The sequence below is a fragment of the Lampetra fluviatilis genome, chromosome 51 (assembly GCF_964198595.1).
Source record: "Lampetra fluviatilis chromosome 51, kcLamFluv1.1, whole genome shotgun sequence".
In the NCBI taxonomy this organism is placed as follows: Eukaryota; Metazoa; Chordata; class Hyperoartia; order Petromyzontiformes; family Petromyzontidae; genus Lampetra; species Lampetra fluviatilis.
Window position 1 is genome coordinate 627703 of NC_136325.1, and position 20616 is coordinate 648318.

A 20616-nucleotide genomic window follows, 5' to 3' on the forward strand; every position below is an offset into this window, starting at 1 on the left:
GCCTACACGGGGGATCTTTGTCTTTGTTGTATTGTATTGTTTGCCAACCGGTGGCACTGCGGTTGGCTCACTGCACCACAAACCCGCCGACCCAAGTTTAATTCCCGCTCACGTCTGCCATCACCAGTGAGCGTTCCAAACTGCCTTCAACAGCCAGCCTAGGTTGCACGCCGCTCGATTTGTAAGAGCATTTGGCGGTGGGTCACCTTCATGATCTTAGATTAATCCGTTTTCGTAAGCACCTCCGCCCACCTGACACGGGCTACATAAATGCCGGCTGTCAGACCGTGCGCGAGCGCCCAAAATCATCGATCGGCCTCCGATTATGAAACACTCCGAGCGAGTATCGAGTGACTGCAGGTCACGAAGCCGTGCACACACGGCAATTTAATTTGTGCGGTTACGTCAGGCGGGGGAGGGTTTAACAACGCACGCGACCTGAAACAACAGAGAGGGCGCTGAAGTTGGCCAGGGGTCGCGTGGATGGTGTCTGGAGGCGGATGGGAGCACGGTGGAAACTGGCCTCGAGAGAGCGAAAAAGAGCGGCAGCAACGAGAGCGTGGGAGGAGGCTCGGCCACAGCCGACCGCCCGGTGCGGACGCACAGACAGTGTTGGTCTATGGTGCAGTGTTGGTCTGTGGTGCAGTGTTGGTCTGTGGTGCAGTGTTGGTCTGTGGTGCAGTGTTGGTCTGTGGTGCAGTGTTGGTCGATGGTGCAGTGTTGGTCTGTGGTGCAGTGTTGGTCTGTGGTGCAGTGTTTGTCTGTGGTGCAGTGTTGGTCTGTGGTACAGTGTTGGTCTATGGTGCAGTGTTGGTCTATGGTGCAGTGTTGGTCTGTGGTGCAGTGTTGGTCTGTGGTGCAGTGTTGGTCTGTGGTGCAGTGTTGGTCTGTGGTGCAGTGTTGAGCCTATTGTGCAGTGTTGGTCTATGGTGCAGTTTTGGTCTATGGTGCAGTGTTGAGTCTGTGGGTCGTGTTGAAACGCCTCCACCGTCACCCTCGGTCTCATGCTGCGTTCAAACCCGGTCCATCATCACCCTCGGACACGTGTCGGTCACTCTCTTTCTGTGTCTCTCTGTCTCTCTCTGCCTCTCTTTGTCTCTCTGTCCGGCTTGCTGGCTGGGTCAGGCTGCCTGCAGCTGTGCCAGGCGCTGAACGCCTGCGACATGGAAATCGACCAGAGGCTGCTTGACTCGCTGCCTCCGAGCCAGCGCCAGCGGATCGTCAAGCGGCTCCGCTCGGAGCAGCTCCGTGCCTACAACCAGCGAGAGAGGGACCAGCCGCAGCCGCCTCCGCCGTCACCGCCGTCACCGCCGCCGCCACCGCAGCAGTCCCACCAGGAGGTCCCGGCGCTGTCCACGCGAGTCCGCGCGGAACCCACCTTGCCAAATGCCGCCGTTCTCACTTCGATTGCGGCTCTTAGACGGCACTCGGTGCAGGACGATGACGGCAGTGGCAGCGTGGTGCGAGGGGCGGCCGGAGGGCTGGGTGCGACGGTGGCGGCCTCGGCGGCAGCTGCAGCGTCGAGGGGGAGGAGACGCGCCGAGCGGTGGCGCCGCCGAGTGAGGTTCAGCGCTGGCGTCATCGCGCGGGACGCCATCGAGAGGATGGATGACAAGGAAGGTGAGCTGGTGGGGGGGCGGGGGAGCAGGGGGGCGGTAGCGTTCACAATCGCTCAATGGGCAGTGTTGAGTCTATGGGCAGTATTGAGTCTGTGGGCAGTGCTGAGTCTATGAGCAGTGCTGAGTCTATGGGCAGTGTTTAGTTTATGGGCAGTGTTGAGTCTGTCCAGTGTTTAGTCTATGGGCAGTGCTGAGTCTATGGGCAGTGTTTAGTTTATGGACAGTGTTGAGTCTGTCCAGTGTTTAGTCTATGGGCAGTGTTTAGTCTATGGGCAGTGCTGAGTCTATGTGCAGTGCTGAGTCTGTGGGCAGTGTTGAGTATATGGTGCCATGCTGAGTCTATCGGCAGCATTGGGTCTGTGGATAGTATTGAGTTTATGGGCAGTATTGAGTCTGTGGGCAGTGCTGAGTCTATGAGCAGTGCTGAGTCTATGGGCAGTGTTTAGTTTATGGGCAGTGTTGAGTCTATCCAGTGTTTAGTCTATGGGCAGTGCTGAGTCTATGGGCAGTGCTGAGTCTGTGGGCAGTGCTGAGTCTATGAGCAGTGCTGAGTCTATAGGCAGTGTTTAGTTTATGGGCAGTGTTGAGTCTGTCCAGTGTTTAGTCTATGGGCAGTGTTTAGTCTATGGGCAGTGCTGAGTCTGTGGGCAGTGCTGAGTCTGTGGGCAGTGTTGAGTATATGGTGCCATGCTGAGTCTATCGGCAGCATTGAGTCTGTGGATAGTATTGAGTTTATGGGCAGTATTGTGTCTATGGTGCAGTGCTGAGTCTATGGACAGTATTGGGTCTATGGGCAGTGTTGAGTCTATGGCGCAATGCTGATTATATGGGAAGTATTGAGTGTTCTTGGTTCTTTCGGTAAAGTCACGTAGAAGGGAAGTAATAAAATAATAAAAAATAAAACACAATAAAATAATTCTCACGACGTTTCGGCCACAACGCAAGCAGCCGTCCTCAGGTGAAATCCAGGTCTGTCGAGGCGACAGACCTGGTCTGTCGAGGCGACAGACCTGGTTTTCACCTGAGGACGGCTGCTTGCGTTGTGGCCGAAACGTCGTGAGAATGATTTTATTGTGTTTTATTTTTTATTATTTTATTACTTCCCTTCTACGTGACTTTACCGAAAGAACCAAGAAGATGAATCCCTGCAGTCACGAAAGCTTTAAATCGAAATAAAAAAGTATTGAGTGTGTGAGCAGTGTTGAGTATATGGTGCAGTGCTGAGTCTATGGGCAGCGTTGTGTCTGTGGGCAGTGTTTAGTTTATGGGCAGTATTGAGTCTATGGGTAGTGTTGAGTCTGTGGTCAGTGTTGTGTCTGTGGGCAGTGTTGAGTCTGTGGGCAGTGTTGAGTATATGGGCAGTGTTTGTCTATGCTGCCAGCTGATTCTATCGGCATTATTGAGTCTGTGGGTAGTATTGAGTCCGGGTAATATTGAGTCTGTGGGTAGTTTTGAGTCTGTGGGTAGTATTGACTTTGTGGGCAGTATTGAGTCTCTGGGCAGTCTTGAGTTTGTGGGCACTGCTGACTCTATCTGCAGTGTTGAGTTTGTGGGGAGTGTTGAGTCTGTGGGCAGTGTTGAGTCTGTGGGCAGTGTTGAGTCTGTGGGTAGTATTGAGTCTGTGGGTAGTGTTGAGTCTGTGGGCAGTGTTGAGTCTGTGGGCATTGTTGAGTCTGGGCAGTATTGAGTCTCTGGGCGGTGTTGAGTCTGTGGGCAGTGTTGAGTCTATGGGCAGTGCTGAGTCTATGCACAGTGCTGAGTTGATGGGGCAGATATACAAATACAGACATAACTTCCACCGTGATGATGGGTACAAATTGAGTAATCATTGGAAATATGTTATTAACCATGTAAAAAAATATTTAACTACACATATTTGTACCATCTTATTTGACAGGTACTATTCTACTTTACCGAGTGTTGACATCCCCAGCGTTTAACAGTACTGCCTTTTTTGTATTTGGATTGTCAGCCAACACCGGTTACAACCCCAAGTCGAGGTACACCGATTGTTCTCTTTTAGCCCCCCCCCCAACACGTTCAATTCACTGGCTACCACATTCAGATAAGCCCCCCCTCCCCCTTAACTTGTATTTAAGAGCTTGTCTCTTGGAATTTTTCCTCACTTGTACAGTAAATTTTAGCTGTGACGGTCCCACCTGATGACGGAGACTTGTGTTGCCTCCGAAATGTCGTGATTTATTATTTTATTTCTATTATTATTTCTATTATTTGTATTATTTATTTTTACCTACGTGACTTTATCGAAAACACCTAAGAGTATTTATGGTGCAGTATTGCGTTCATTGGCAGTGCTGGGTCTGTGGGCAGTGCTGACTATCGGCAGTGTTGAGTCTGTGGGCAGTGTTGAGCCTATGGGCAGTGTTGGTCTATGGTCCAGTGCTGAGTCTATGGACAGTATTGAGTTTGTGGGCAGTGCTGAGTCTGTGGGCAGTGCTGACTATCGGCAGTGTTGAGTCTTGTGGGCAATGTTGAGTATATGGGCAATATTGGGTGTGTGCAGTGTTGAGTCTATGGGCAGTGTTGATTATATGGGTAGTCTTGATTTGAAGCTTTCGTGACTGATGGAATCCATACTCTTTGGTTCTTTCGGTAAAGTCACGTAGGTATAAAATACAATAAATCACGACGTTTCGGGCGCAACACAAGCGCCCGTCATCACCTGATGTCGTACGCTTGTGTTGCGTTCGAAACGTCGTGATTCATTTTATTTTATACCTACGTAACTTTATCAAAAGAACCAAGAGTATATATGGGTAGTGTTTAGTCTATGGGCAGTGTTGAGTCTGGGCAGTGCTGAGTCTATGGAAGTGTTGGTCTATGGGGCAGTGCTGAGTCTATGGGCAGTATTGTGTCTGGGCAGTATTCAGTCAGATTGTGGTGATGATGGTGATGATGATGGTAATGGTGGGAATAATGGTAATGGTGGTGATGATCATGGTGATGTTGGAGGTGATGATGATGAGTGTAAGGGTCATTATAATGACGGAATACATTATTATCGGAACGATCTTTGTGATGGCAGTGTTATTGCTGCTGCTGCTAATGAAAGCGATGCTGGTGATGATGAATTGATGCTGCTGATGATGAATGCGATGCTGCTGATGATGAATGTGATGCTGCTGATGGTGAATGTGATGCTGCTGATGATGAATGCGATGCTGATGATGATGAATGTGATGCTGCTGATGATGAATGTGATGCTGCTGATGATGAATGCCATGCTGCTGATGATGAATGTGATGCTGCTGATGGTGAAAGCGGTGCTGCTGATGATTAATGTGATGCTGCTGATGGTGAAAGCGATGCTGCTGATGATGAATGTGATGCTGCTGATGATGAATGCCATGCTGCTGATGATGAATGTGTCGCTGCTGATGATGAATGTGATGCTGCTGATGATGAATGTGTTGCTGCTGATGATGAATGTGATGCTGCTGATGATGAATGTGATGCTGCTGATGATGAATGTGATGCTGCTGATGATGAATGTGTTGCTGCTGATGATGAATGTGATGCTGCTGATGATTAATGTGATGCTGCTGATGATTAATGTGATGCTGCTGATGATGAATGTGATGCTGCTGATGACGAATGCGATGCTGCTGATGATGAATGTGATGCTGCTGATGATGAAAGCGATGCTGCTGATGATGAATGCGATGCTGCTGATGATGAATGCCATGCTGCTGATGATGAATGTGATGCTGCTGATGATGAATGTGATGCTGCTGATGATGAATGTGATGCTGCTGATGATGAATGTGATGCTGCTGATGATGAATGTGATGCTGCTGATGATTAATGTGATGCTGCTGATGATGAATGTGATGCTGCTGCTGATGATGAAAGTAATGCTGCTCATGATGAAAGCGATGCTGCTGATGATGAATGTGATGTTGCTGATGATGAATGTGATGTTGCTAATGATGAATGCGATGCTGCTGATGATGAATACGATGCTGCTGATGATGAATGTGATGCTGCTGATGATGAATGCCATGCTGCTGATGATGAATGTAATGCTGCTGATGACGAATGCGATGCTGCTGATGATGAATGCGATGCTGCTGATGATGAAAGCGATGCTGCTGATGATGAATGCGATGCTGCTGATGATGAATGTGATGCTGCTGATGATGAATGCGATGCTGCTGATGATGAATGCGATGCTGCTGATGATGAATGCGATGCTGCTGATGATGAATGTGATGCTGCTGATGATGAATGTGTTGCTGCTGATGATGAATGTGATGATGCTGATGATGAATGTGATGCTGCTGATGATTAATGTGATGCTGCTGATGATGAATGTGATGCTGCTGATGACGAATGCGATGCTGCTGATGATGAATGTGATGCTGCTGATGATGAAAGCGATGCTACTGATGATGAATGTGATGCTGCTGATGATGAATGTGATGCTGCTGATGATGAATGTGATGCTGCTGATGATGAATGTGATGCTGCTGATGATTAATGTGATGCTGCTGATGATGAATGTGATGCTGCTGATGATGATGAAAGTAATGCTGCTGATGATGAAAGCGATGCTGCTGATGATGAATGTGATGTTGCTGATGATGAATGTGATGTTGCTAATGATGAATGCGATGCTGCTGATGATGAATATGATGCTGCTGATGATGAATGTGATGCTGCTGATGATGAATGCCATGCTGATGATGATGAATGTGATGCTGCTGATGACGAATGCGATGCTGCTGATGATGAATGTGATGCTGCTGATGATGAAAGCGATGCTGCTGATGATGAATGCGATGCTGCTGATGATGAATGCGATGCTGCTGATGATGAATGCGATGCTGCTGATGATGAATGCGATGCTGCTGATGATGAATGCGATGCTGCTGATGATGAAAGCGATGCTGCTGATGACGAATGCAATGCTGCTGATGGTGAATGCCATGCTGCTGATGATGAATGTGATGCTGCTGATGATGAATGTGATGCTGCTGATGATGAATGTGATGCTGCTGATGATGAATGTGTTGCTGCTGATGATGAATGTGATGCTGCTGATGATGAAAGCGATGCTGCTGATGACGAATGCGATGCTGCTGATAGTGAATGCCATGCTGCTGATGATGAATGTGATGCTGCTGATGATTAATGTGATGCTGCTGATGATTAATGTGATGCTGCTGATGATGAATGTGATGCTGCTGATGATGAATGTGATGCTGCTGATGATGAAAGCGATGCTGCTGAAGATGAATGTGATGCTGCTGATGATGAATGTGATGCTGCTGATGATGAATGTGATGCTGATGATGATTAATGTGATGCTGCTGATGATTAATGTGATGCTGCTGATGATGAATGTGATGCTGCTGATGATGAATGTGATGCTGCTGATGTTGAATGCAATGCTGCTGATGATGAATGTGATGCTGCTGATGATGAATGCGATGCTGCTGATGATGAATGTGATGCTGCTGATGACGAATGCGATGCTGCTGATGATGAATGTGATGCTGCTGATGATGAAAGCGATGCTGCTGATGATGAATGCGATGCTGCTGATGATGAATGCCATGCTGCTGATGATGAATGTGATGCTGCTGATGATGAATGTGATGCTGCTGATGATTAATGTGATGCTGCTGATGATGAATGTGATGCTGCTGCTGATGATGAAAGTAATGCTGCTGATGATGAAAGCGATGATGCTGATGATGAATGTGATGTTGCTGATGATGAATGTGATGCTGCTGATGATGAATGCCATGCTGATGATGATGAATGTAATGCTGCTGATGACGAATGCGATGCTGCTGATGATGAATGTGATGCTGCTGATGATGAAAGCGATGCTGCTGATGATGAATGCGATGCTGCTGATGATTAATGTGATGCTGCTGATGATTAATGTGATGCTGCTGATGATGAATGTGATGCTGCGGATGATGAAAGTGATGCTGCTGATGATGAAAGCGATGCTGCTGATGATGAATGTGATGCTGCTGATGTTGAATGCAATGCTGCTGATGATGAATGTGATGCTGCTGATGATGAATGCGATGCTGCTGATGATGAATGTGATGCTGCTGATGACGAATGCGATGCTGCTGATGATGAATGTGATGCTGCTGATGATGAAAGCGATGCTGCTGATGATGAATGCGATGCTGCTGCTGATGATGAAAGTAATGCTGCTGATGATGAAAGCGATGATGCTGATGATGAATGTGATGTTGCTGATGATGAATGTGATGCTGCTGATGATGAATGCCATGCTGATGATGATGAATGTAATGCTGCTGATGACGAATGCGATGCTGCTGATGATGAATGTGATGCTGCTGATGATGAAAGCGATGCTGCTGATGATGAATGCGATGCTGCTGATGATGAATGCGATGCTGCTGATGATGAATGCGATGCTGCTGATGATGAATGCGATGCTGCTGATGATGAATGCGATGCTGCTGATGATGAAAGCGATGCTGCTGATGACGAATGCAATGCTGCTGATGGTGAATGCCATGCTGCTGATGATGAATGTGATGCTGCTGATGATGAATGTGATGCTGCTGATGATGAATGTGATGCTGCTGATGATGAATGTGATGCTGCTGATGATGAAAGCGATGCTGCTGAAGATGAATGTGATGCTGCTGATGATGAATGTGATGCTGCTGATGATGAATGTGATGCTGCTGATGATTAATGTGATGCTGCTGATGATTAATGTGATGCTGCTGATGATGAATGTGATGCTGCGGATGATGAAAGTGATGCTGCTGATGATGAAAGCGATGCTGCTGATGATGAATGTGATGCTGCTGATGTTGAATGCAATGCTGCTGATGATGAATGTGATGCTGCTGATGATGAATGCGATGCTGCTGATGATGAATGCGATGCTGCTGATGACGAATGCGATGCTGCTGATGATGAATGTGATGCTGCTGATGATGAAAGCGATGCTGCTGATGATGAATGCGATGCTGCTGATGATGAATGCCATGCTGCTGATGATGAATGTGATGCTGCTGATGATGAATGTGATGCTGCTGATGATTAATGTGATGCTGCTGATGATGAATGTGATGCTGCTGCTGATGATGAAAGTAATGCTGCTGATGATGAAAGCGATGATGCTGATGATGAATGTGATGTTGCTGATGATGAATGTGATGTTGCTAATGATGAATGCGATGCTGCTGATGATGAATACGATGCTGCTGATGATGAATGTGATGCTGCTGATGATGAATGCCATGCTGCTGATGATGAATGTGATGCTGCTGATGACGAATGCGATGCTGCTGATGATGAATGTGATGCTGCTGATGATGAAAGCGATGCTGCTGATGATGAATGCGATGCTGCCGATGATGAATGTGATGTTGCTGATGATGAATGCGATGCTGCTGATGATGAATGCGATGCTGCTGATGATGAATGCGATGCTGCTGATGATGAATGTGATGCTGCTGATGATGAAAGCGATGCTGCTGATGACGAATGCGATGCTGCTGATGGTGAATGCCATGCTGCTGATGATGAATGTGATGCTGCTGATGATGAATGTGATGCTGCTGATGATGAATGTGATGCTGCTGATGATGAATGTGTTGCTGCTGATGATGAATGTGATGCTGCTGATGATGAATGTGATGCTGCTGATGGTGAAAGCGATGCTGCTGATGATTAATGTGATGCTGCTGATGATGAATGTGATGCTGCTGATGATGACAGCGATGCTGCTGATGATGAATGCGATGCTGCTGATGATGAATGTGATGCTGCTGATGATGAATGCGATGCTGCTGATGATGAATGCGATGCTGCTGATGATGAATGCGATGCTGCTGATGATGAATGTGATGCTGCTGATGATGAATGTGTTGCTGCTGATGATGAATGTGATGCTGCTGATGATTAATGTGATGCTGCTGATGATGAATGTGATGCTGCTGATGATGAATGTGATGCTGCTGATGATGAAAGCGATGCTGCTGATGATGAATGTGATGCTGCTGATGATGAATGTGATGCTGCTGATGATGAATGTGATGCTGCTGATGATTAATGTGATGCTGCTGATGATGGATGTGATGCTGCTGCTGATGATGAATGTGATGCTGCTGATGATGAAAGCGATGCTGCTGATGACGAATGCGATGCTGCTGATGGTGAATGCCATGCTGCTGATGATGAATGTGATGCTGCTGATGATTAATGTGATGCTGCTGATGATGAATGTGATGCTGCTGATGATGAATGTGATGCTGCTGATGATGAAAGCGATGCTGCTGAAGATGAATGTGATGCTGCTGATGATGAATGTGATGCTGCTGATGATGAATGTGATGCTGCTGATGATTAATGTGATGCTGCTGATGATTAATGTGATGCTGCTGATGATGAATGTGATGCTGCGGATGATGAAAGTGATGCTGCTGATGATGAAAGCGATGCTGCTGATGATGAATGTGATGCTGCTGATGTTGAATGCAATGCTGCTGATGATGAATGTGATGCTGCTGATGATGAATGCGATGCTGCTGATGATGAATGTGATGCTGCTGATGACGAATGCGATGCTGCTGATGATGAATGTGATGCTGCTGATGATGAAAGCGATGCTGCTGATGATGAATGTGATGCTGCTGATGATGAATGCCATGCTGCTGATGATGAATGTGATGTTGTTGATGATGAATGTGATGCTGCTGATGATGAATGTGATGCTGCTGATGATGAATGTGATGCTGCTGATGATTAATGTGATGCTGCTGATGATGAATGTGATGCTGCTGCTGATGATGAAAGTAATGGTGCTGATGATGAAAGCGATGATGCTGATGATGAATGTGATGTTGCTGATGATGAATGTGATGTTGCTAATGATGAATGCGATGCTGCTGATGATGAATACGATGCTGCTGATGATGAATGTGATGCTGCTGATGAAGAATGCCATGCTGCTGATGATGAATGTGATGCTGCTGATGACGAATGCGATGCTGCTGATGATGAATGCGATGCTGCTGATGATGAATGTGATGCTGCTGATGATGAAAGCGATGCTGCTGATGATGAATGCGATGCTGCTGATGGTGAATGCCATGCTGCTGATGATGAATGTGATGCTGCTGATGATGAATGTGATGCTGCTGATGATGAATGTGATGCTGCTGATGATGAATGTGATGCTGCTGATGATGAAAGCGATGCTGCTGATGACGAATGCGATGCGGCTGATGGTGAATGCCATGCTGCTGATGATGAATGTGATGCTGCTGATGATGAATGTGATGCTGCTGATGATGAATGTGATGCTGCTGATGATGAATGTGTTGCTGCTGATGATGATTGTGATGCTGCTGATGATGAATGTGATGCTGCTGATGATGAATGTGATGCTGCTGATGATGAATGTGATGCTGCTGATGATTAATGTGATGCTGCTGGTGATGAATGTGATGCTGCTGATGATGAAAGCGATGCTGCTGATGATGAATGCGATGCTGCTGATGATGAATGTGATGCTGCTGATGATGAAAGCGATGCTGCTGATGATGAAAGCGATGCTGCTGATGATGAAAGCGATGCTGCTGATGATGAATGTGATGCTGCTGATGATTAATGTGATGCTGCTGGTGATGAATGTGATGCTGCTGATGATGAAAGCGATGCTGCTGATGATGAATGCGATGCTGCTGATGATGAATGTGATGCTGCTGATGATGAAAGCGATGCTGCTGATGATGAATGTGATGCTGCTGATGATGAAAGCGATGCTGCTGATGATGAATGTGATGCTGCTGATGATGAATGTGATGCTGCTGATGATTAATGTGATGCTGCTGATGATGAATGTGATGCTGCTGCTGATGATGAAAGTAATGCTGCTGATGATGAAAGCGATGCTGCTGATGATGAATGTGATGTTGCTGATGATGAATGTGATGTTGCTAATGATGAATGCGATGCTGCTGATGATGAATACGATGCTGCTGATGATGAATGTGATGCTGCTGATGATGAATGTGATGCTGCTGATGATGAATGCGATGCTGCTGATGATGAATGCGATGCTGCTGATGATGAATGCGATGCTGCTGATGATGAATGCGATGCTGCTGATGATGAATGCGATGCTGCTGATGATGAATGCGATGCTGCTGATGGTGAATGCCATGCTGCTGATGATGAATGTGATGCTGCTGATGATGAATGTGATGCTGCTGATGATGAATGTGATGCTGCTGATGATGAATGTGTTGCTGCTGATGATGAATGTGATGCTGCTGATGATGAAAGCGATGCTGCTGATGACGAATGCGATGCTGCTGATGGTGAATGCCATGCTGCTGATGATGAATGTGATGCTGCTGATGATTAATGTGATGCTGCTGATGATGAATGTGATGCTGCTGATGATGAATGTGATCCTGCTGATGATGAAAGCGATGCTGCTGAAGATGAATGTGATGCTGCTGATGATGAATGTGATGCTGCTGATGATGAATGTGATGCTGCTGATGATGAATGCGATGCTGCTGATGATTAATGTGATGCTGCTGATGATGAATGCGATGCTGCTGATGATGAAAGTGATGCTGCTGATGATGAAAGCGATGCTGCTGATGATGAATGTGATGCTGCTGATGTTGAATGCAATGCTGCTGATGATGAATGTGATGCTGCTGATGATGAATGCGATGCTGCTGATGATGAATGTGATGCTGCTGATGATGAATGTGATGCTGCTGATGATGAATGTGATGCTGCTGATGATTAATGTGATGCTGCTGATGATGAATGTGATGCTGCTGCTGATGATGAAAGTAATGCTGCTGATGATGAAAGCGATGATGCTGATGATGAATGTGATGTTGCTGATGATGAATGTGATGTTGCTAATGATGAATGCGATGCTGCTGATGATGAATACGATGCTGCTGATGATGAATGTGATGCTGCTGATGATGAATGCCATGCTGCTGATGATGAATGTGATGCTGCTGATGACGAATGCGATGCTGCTGATGATGAATGTGATGCTGCTGATGATGAAAGCGATGCTGCTGATGATGAATGCGATGCTGCTGATGATGAATGTGATGCTGCTGATGATGAATGCGATGCTGCTGATGATGAATGCGATGCTGCTGATGATGAATGCGATGCTGCTGATGATGAATGTGATGCTGCTGATGATGAAAGCGATGCTGCTGATGACGAATGCGATGCTGCTGATGGTGAATGCCATGCTGCTGATGATGAATGTGATGCTGCTGATTATGAATGTGATGCTGCTGATGATGAATGTGATGCTGCTGATGATGAATGTGTTGCTGCTGATGATGAATGTGATGCTGCTGATGATGAATGTGATGCTGCTGATGGTGAAAGCGATGCTGCTGATGATTAATGTGATGCTGCTGATGATTAATGTGATGCTGCTGATGATGAATGTGATGCTGCTGATGATGAATGTGATGCTGCTGATGATGAATGTGATGCTGCTGATGATTAATGTGATGCTGCTGATGATTAATGTGATGCTGCTGATGATGAATGTGATGCTGCTGATGATGAAAGCGATGCTTCTGATGATGAATGTGATGCTGCTGATGTTGAATGCAATGCTGCTGATGATGAATGTGATGCTGCTGATGATGAATGCGATGCTGCTGATGATGAAAGTGATGCTGCTGATGGTGAAAGCGATGCTGCTGATGATGAATGTGATGCTGCTGATGATTAATGTGATGCTGCTGATGGTCAATGTGATGCTACTGATGATGAAAGTGATGCTGCTGATGATGAAAGCGATGCTGCTGATGATGAAAGTGATGCTGCTGATGATAAAAGCGATGCTGCATGAATGTGATTCTGCTGATGATGATGAAGATGCTTGTCTCTGTGTCTCAGTGTTTGCTCTGCTGGACCAAGGGCTGGACCCGAATGAGACGAGTCCCGTGGGAGACTCCTTCCTGCACCAGGTATAAGAGCCAGGGTCTTTATTTAGTCAACAGGAGGAATCCGATGATCAATGAAGCTCTTCTTCACAGATGTCCCGTAAAGGCACGGGGGCAGCGAGTTCCGACAACAACAACAGCAGCAGGCAGCAGCAGCAGCTTTCCTACTAAGTGGAACTAACAACACAGAGGTGACGCTGCTGGTATCGGTGGTGCTGGGGAGTGATCGTGTAACAGCGCTACGAATCCAGCCACCCGAATTCGATTCCTACTCATTGCCAAAGCCGGTAACGATTTTCTTAACCGGTCCCGGGCCTCACCTAGGTCGACTCAGCCTCAAACGAGTACCTGGTTGCGGTGTGTAAACATCGCCACTAGGGAGACAAAGCACGTGGTGCTGGCCTCCCATCCACTTCGTGTGTCACCATGCCAGCCTCCATAGGCACCGCTCGCTAACAGCACTTGCCCCAACAGTATGTTAAAGGCTACACGGCAGGGGATCTTCGTCTGTTGTATGTGTAGGTGTGTCCCATGACCTCCTACCAGCGGGCATTCCACCCTCCACGTGGCCTCATAACGCACCTAGCCTGGCACCGGCGTCGTGGTTATGTCACCGACACTTAGTGGCGAATGGCGGTCGTCGTTATTGTTGTGACCGCTCGGGAGACAAAGGCGGCCGGGCGTGGCGCCGGCCACCCCTTCGCACAGCACAGTGCCGGCTTTCACAGGCTATGCTACCCGCTACTCACGGCGCTCGCCCCGGCAGTCTGGTTAGCTGCACGGCGTGGGGATCTTGGTCTCTGCGGTGCACAGGCGGCGCGCCACGGGAACGAGGTGGCGGCGCTGGCGCTGCTGGGGAGGGGGGCGCGCGTGGAGGAGCGCGACGGCGACGCGTGGACGCCGCTCCACGCGGCTGGCGCCGGGGACCAGCCCCACCTCGTCGGCCTCCTCCTGCACGTACGAGCCGACGGCGGGACCACGGCGGTGACCCTGACCCCGTGGCTATGGCGATGACCCCTTGACCATGACCCCTAGACCACGACCCCTAGACCATGACCCCTAGACCACGACCCCTAGACCCTGACCCCTTGACCACGATGACGACCACAACGGTCACTGATGCTTACTGACTTTGGTAATGGTGGTTACAGTCGTAATGGTGATGATGATGACGATGAAGATGACGATGAAGATGACGATGAAACTGGAGATGATGACAATAGATGACGATGATGACGATGATGATGACGATGATTATGGTGGCGATGATGGTGGTGATGATGGTGACGATGATGGTGATGATAATGATCACCACAACAACCACAAGGATGACGATGCTGATACTGTAGCTGATGATGATGTTCATAATGCTACTGCTCATTCTCGGGCTGCTGCCGGTGCTGGTGCTGCTCGTGGTGTGCAGGCTGGGGCGGACCTCCTGGCCACCGACTGCGACGGGCGACTGGCGTGCGACCACACTCCACGTGGCTCCGAGAGCGACACCATCGTGCGAGCGTGGCAGAGCCACAGTGGTGGGGGTGCCCCTCCCCTCCACCCCCTCGCCCCACCTTCCCACCCACACCCTCCCACTCATTCACCCACTCACCTAAACACTCGCTTACACACTCACTCATCCACACACTCATTCACACACTCACCCACACACTCACCCACACACTCATTCACCCACTCAATCACTCACCCACCCACTCACTCGCTCACCCACTCACCCACACACTCGCTTACACACTCACTCACACACTCACCCACACACTCACTCACCCACTCACTCACCCACTCACTCACCCACTCACTCACCCACACACTCATTCACGCACTCATCCATGCACTCATCCACACACTCACTCACCGACACACTCGCCCACACCCTCACCCACTCACCAACACCTTCACCCACACACTCAACCATTCACCAACACCATCACCCACTCACCCACTCACCCACACACTCACCCACTCACCCACACACTCACCCTACATTTACCTTTCTGCTTATTCTCTCACATCACTCCCACCGTGGCATTCCCTCTTCTCTCTTCCCACCGTCGTTGCCCTCCTTAATGCTGTGACAACGACGAGCGACAGAGACCCACACAACTCTCCCATCCCATTACAACCTGGACGAGAGTGCCGTTTGTCGCTGGCCGCTGGGCATTGTTGGGGCGTGGTGGGGTGGGGGTGTGGGGAGGGGTGGGGGTGTGGGGGTGGGGGTTTGGGGTGGGGTGGGGGTGTGGGGTGCGGTGGGGGTGTGGGGTGCGGTGGGGGTGTGGGGTGGGGGTGTGGGGTGAGGGTGTGGGGTGGGCATATGGGGTGGGGGTGTGGGGTGGGCACGCGGGGCGATGTCGAGATGAGAGAGGTGTGGGAGGCGAGCAGAGACAGCACCCGGCCTGACCCCCCCAGCCTCCCCCTCTGCCCCCACCCCACCCCGCCCCCCCAAGCCCCCGCCCGGGCGAACGGTGAGGGCTCGGCTCCTGTGAGCCGTGGCCGTGATGAGAATCTGAATGTGCGGTGTCAGAGACTGAGGAGGATGAGGGGTGAGGAGGAGGTGGTGCTGGCATGGTGGTTGCCATTCATTTATTTGAACACAGAATGGTGGTGCACCCGCCCGCCTACCCCCACCCCTCTACCCCCCTCCCCCTCCGCCCCCTTGCCCCCCCTCTCAGGGCTGGCAGAGTTGGCGCTGGAGGAGGCTCGTGGGCGCCGTGACGCTGCCACCCTGGTGGGCGCGCGGCTCCTCATGTCAGAGGGCGCACACAGGGTGGACCAGCAGGACGAGCGCGGGGTCACCGCGGTGAGCACATGCGCGGACTAAGGTGCCCCGGGTAGCCCACATGTGATCCTGGGGAAAGTGCTGTCGAGGCTGTGGAGGTGGAGGGGTGGTGGTGATGGTGCGTGGTGGGAGTGGTGGTGGTGGAGGTTGTGGTAATTTTGTGCCGGTTGCTGTCTGATGGTGTTCACTCACCCGCTCATCCACCCACCCACACACCCGCTCACCCACACAATCACTCACACACTCTCCCACACACCCACTCACCCACTCACACACACAATCACTCACCCACACACCCAGTCACCCACTCACACACTCACCCACTCACACACACAATCACTCACCCACACACCCACTCACCCACTCACACACTCACCCACTCACCCACACACTCACACACAAACAATCACTCACCCACACACCCACTCACACACTCACCGATGCACCCATACAACCATGCACACTCACCCATACACCCATACACCCACTCACCCACTCACCCACACACCCATTCACCCACACTCCCGCTTGCCCACACAACCATGCACACACTCACCCACACACCCACTCACCCATACACCCACTCACCCACTCACCCACTCACCCACACACCCACTCACCCACACACCCACTCACCCACACACCCATTCACCCACACAATCACACACACACTCACCCACACAATCACTCACACACTCACCCGCTCACCCACACACCCACTCACCCACATACACACTCTCCCACACACCCACTCACACACACAATCACTCACCCACACACCCACTCACCCACTCACACACTCACCCACTCACCCACTCACACACACAATCACTCAACCACACACCCACTCACACACTCACACACTCACACACTCACCCACACACTCACACACACACAATCACTCACCCACACACCCACTCACACTCTCACCGACTCACCCATACAACCATGCACACTCACCCGTACACCCCCTCACCCACTCACCCACACACCCATTCACCCACACACCTGCTTGCCCACACAACCACGCACACACTCACCCACACACCCATTCACCCATACACCCACTCACCCACTCACGCATACACCCACTCACCCACACACCCACTCACCCACACACCCACACACCCATTCACCCACTCACACACTCACACACTCACCCACACACTCACACACACACAATCACTCACCCACACACCCACTCACACACTCACCGACTCACCCATACAACCATGCACATTAACCCATACACCCACTCACCCACTCACCCACACACCCATTCACCCACACACTCGCTTGCCCACACAACCACGCACAAACTCACCCACACACCCATTCACCCATACACCCACACAATCACTCACACACTCACCCGCTCACCCACACACCCACACACCCACTCACCCACATACACACTCTCCCACACACCCACTCACACACACAATCACTCACCCATACACCCACTCACCCACTCACACACTCACCCACTCACACACACAATCACTCACCCACACACCCACTCACCCACTCACACACTCACACACTCACCCACACAATCACACACAAACAATCACTCACCCACACACCCACTCACACACTCACCGACTCACCCATACAACCATGCACACTCACCCATACACCCATACACCCACTCACCCACTCACCCACACACCCATTCACCCATACACCCACTCACCCACACACCCATTCACCCACACTCCCGCTTGCCCACACAACCATGCACACATTTACCCACACACCCATACACCCACTCACCCACTCACCCACACACCCACTCACCCACACACCCACTCACCCACACACCCACACACCCACACAATCACTCACACACTCACCCACACAATCACTCACACACTCACCCGCTCACCCACACACCCACTCACCCACATACACACTCTCCCACACACCCACTCACACACACAATCACTCACCCACACACCCACTCACCCACTCACACACTCACACACTCACACACTCACCCACACACTCACACACACACAATCACTCACCCACACACCCACTCACACTCTCACCGACTCACCCATACAACCATGCACACTCACCCACACACCCATTCACCCACACACCCGCTTGCCCACACAACCACGCACACACTCACCCACACACCCATTCACCCATACACCCACTCACCCACTCACGCATACACCCACTCACCCACACACCCACTCACCCACACACCCACACACCCATTCACCCACACAATCACTCGCACACTCACCCACACAATCACTCACACACTCACCCGCTCATCCACACACCCACTCACCCACTCACCCACATACACACTCTCCCAAACACCCACTCACACACACAATCACTAACCCACACACCCACTCACCCACTCACACTCACGCACTCACCCACTCACACACACAATCACTCAACCACACACACACACACAATCACTCACCCACACACCCACTCACCCACACACCCATTCACCCACTCACCCACACACCCACTCACACACCCACCGACTCACCCATACAACCATGGACACACTCACCCACACACCCATTCACCCATACACCCACTCACCCATACACCCACTCACCCACACACCCATTCACCCACACTCCCGCTTGCCCACACAACCATGCACACACTCACCCACACACACATTCACCCATACACGCACTCACCCACTCACACACACACCCACTCACCCACACACCCACTCACCCACACACCCATTCACCCACACACCCATTCACCCACACAATCACTCACACACTCACCCACACAATCACTCACACACTCACCCGCTCACCCACACACCCACTCAACCACTCACCCACATACACACTCTCCCACACACCCACTCACACACACAATCACTCACCCACACACCCACTCACCCACTCACACACTCACCCACTCACACACACAATCACTCAACCACACACCCACTCACCCACTCACACACTCACACACTCACACACTCACCCACACACTCACACACACACAATCACTCACCCACACACCCACTCACACTCTCACCGACTCACTCATACAACCATGCACACTCACCCACACACCCATTCACCCACACACCCGCTTGCCCACACAACCACACACACACTCACCCACACACCCATTCACCCACTCACCCACTCACGCATACACCCACTCACCCACTCACCCACACACCCACACACCCACACACCCATTCACCCACACAATCACTCGCACACTCACCCACACAATCACTCACACACTCACCCGCTCACCCATTCACCCACTCACCCACTCACCCACATGCACACTCTCCCAAACACCCACTCACACACACAATCACTAACCCACTCACCCACACACCCACTCACCCACACACCCATTCACCCACTCACCCACACACCCACTCACACACCCACCGACTCACCCATACAACCATGGACACACTCACCCACACACCCATTCACCCATACACCCACTCACCCATACACCCACTCACCCACACACCCACTCACCCACACACCCATTCACCCACTCACCCACACACCCACTCACACACCCACCGACTCACCCATACAACCATGGACACACTCACCCACACACCCATTCACCCATACACCCACTCACCCATACACCCACTCACCCACACACCCATTCACCCACACTCCCGCTTGCCCACACAACCATGCACACACTCACCCACACACCCATTCACCCATACACCCATTCACCCATACACCCATTCACCCATACACCCACTCACCCACTCACCCACACACCCACTCACCCATTCACCCACACACCCATTCACCCACACACCCATTCACCCACACAATCACTCACACACTCACCCACACAATCACTCACACACTCACCCGCTCACCCACACACCCACTCACCCACTCACCCACATACACACTCTCCCACACACCCCACTCACACACACAATCACTCACCCACACACCCACTCACACTCTCACCGACTCACCCATACATCCATGCACACTCACCCATACACCCACTCACCCACACACCCATTCACCCACACACCCGCTTGCCCACACAACCACGCACACACTCACCCACACACCCATTCACCCATACACCCACACAATCACTCACACACTCACCCGTTCACCCACACACCCACACACCCACTCACCCACATACACACTCTCCCACACACCCACTCAAACACACAATCACTCACCCATACACCCACTCA

General features: G+C 50.5%; 1 protein-coding gene across 1 annotated transcript in view; it reads left to right on the top strand.

Annotated features, from left to right (window-relative positions):
• Window positions 1-20616, top strand: part of LOC144948847 (unconventional myosin-XVI-like) — a 181095-nt gene that overhangs the window by 53022 nt on the left and 107457 nt on the right. Inside the window, exons 2-6 of the mRNA XM_078878499.1 lie at window positions 1126-1620; window positions 13557-13627; window positions 14417-14560; window positions 15027-15135; window positions 16288-16415. Of these exons, the coding sequence (XP_078734625.1) occupies window positions 1126-1620; window positions 13557-13627; window positions 14417-14560; window positions 15027-15135; window positions 16288-16415 (947 nt within the window). The remainder of the gene's footprint in view (window positions 1-1125; window positions 1621-13556; window positions 13628-14416; window positions 14561-15026; window positions 15136-16287; window positions 16416-20616) is intronic.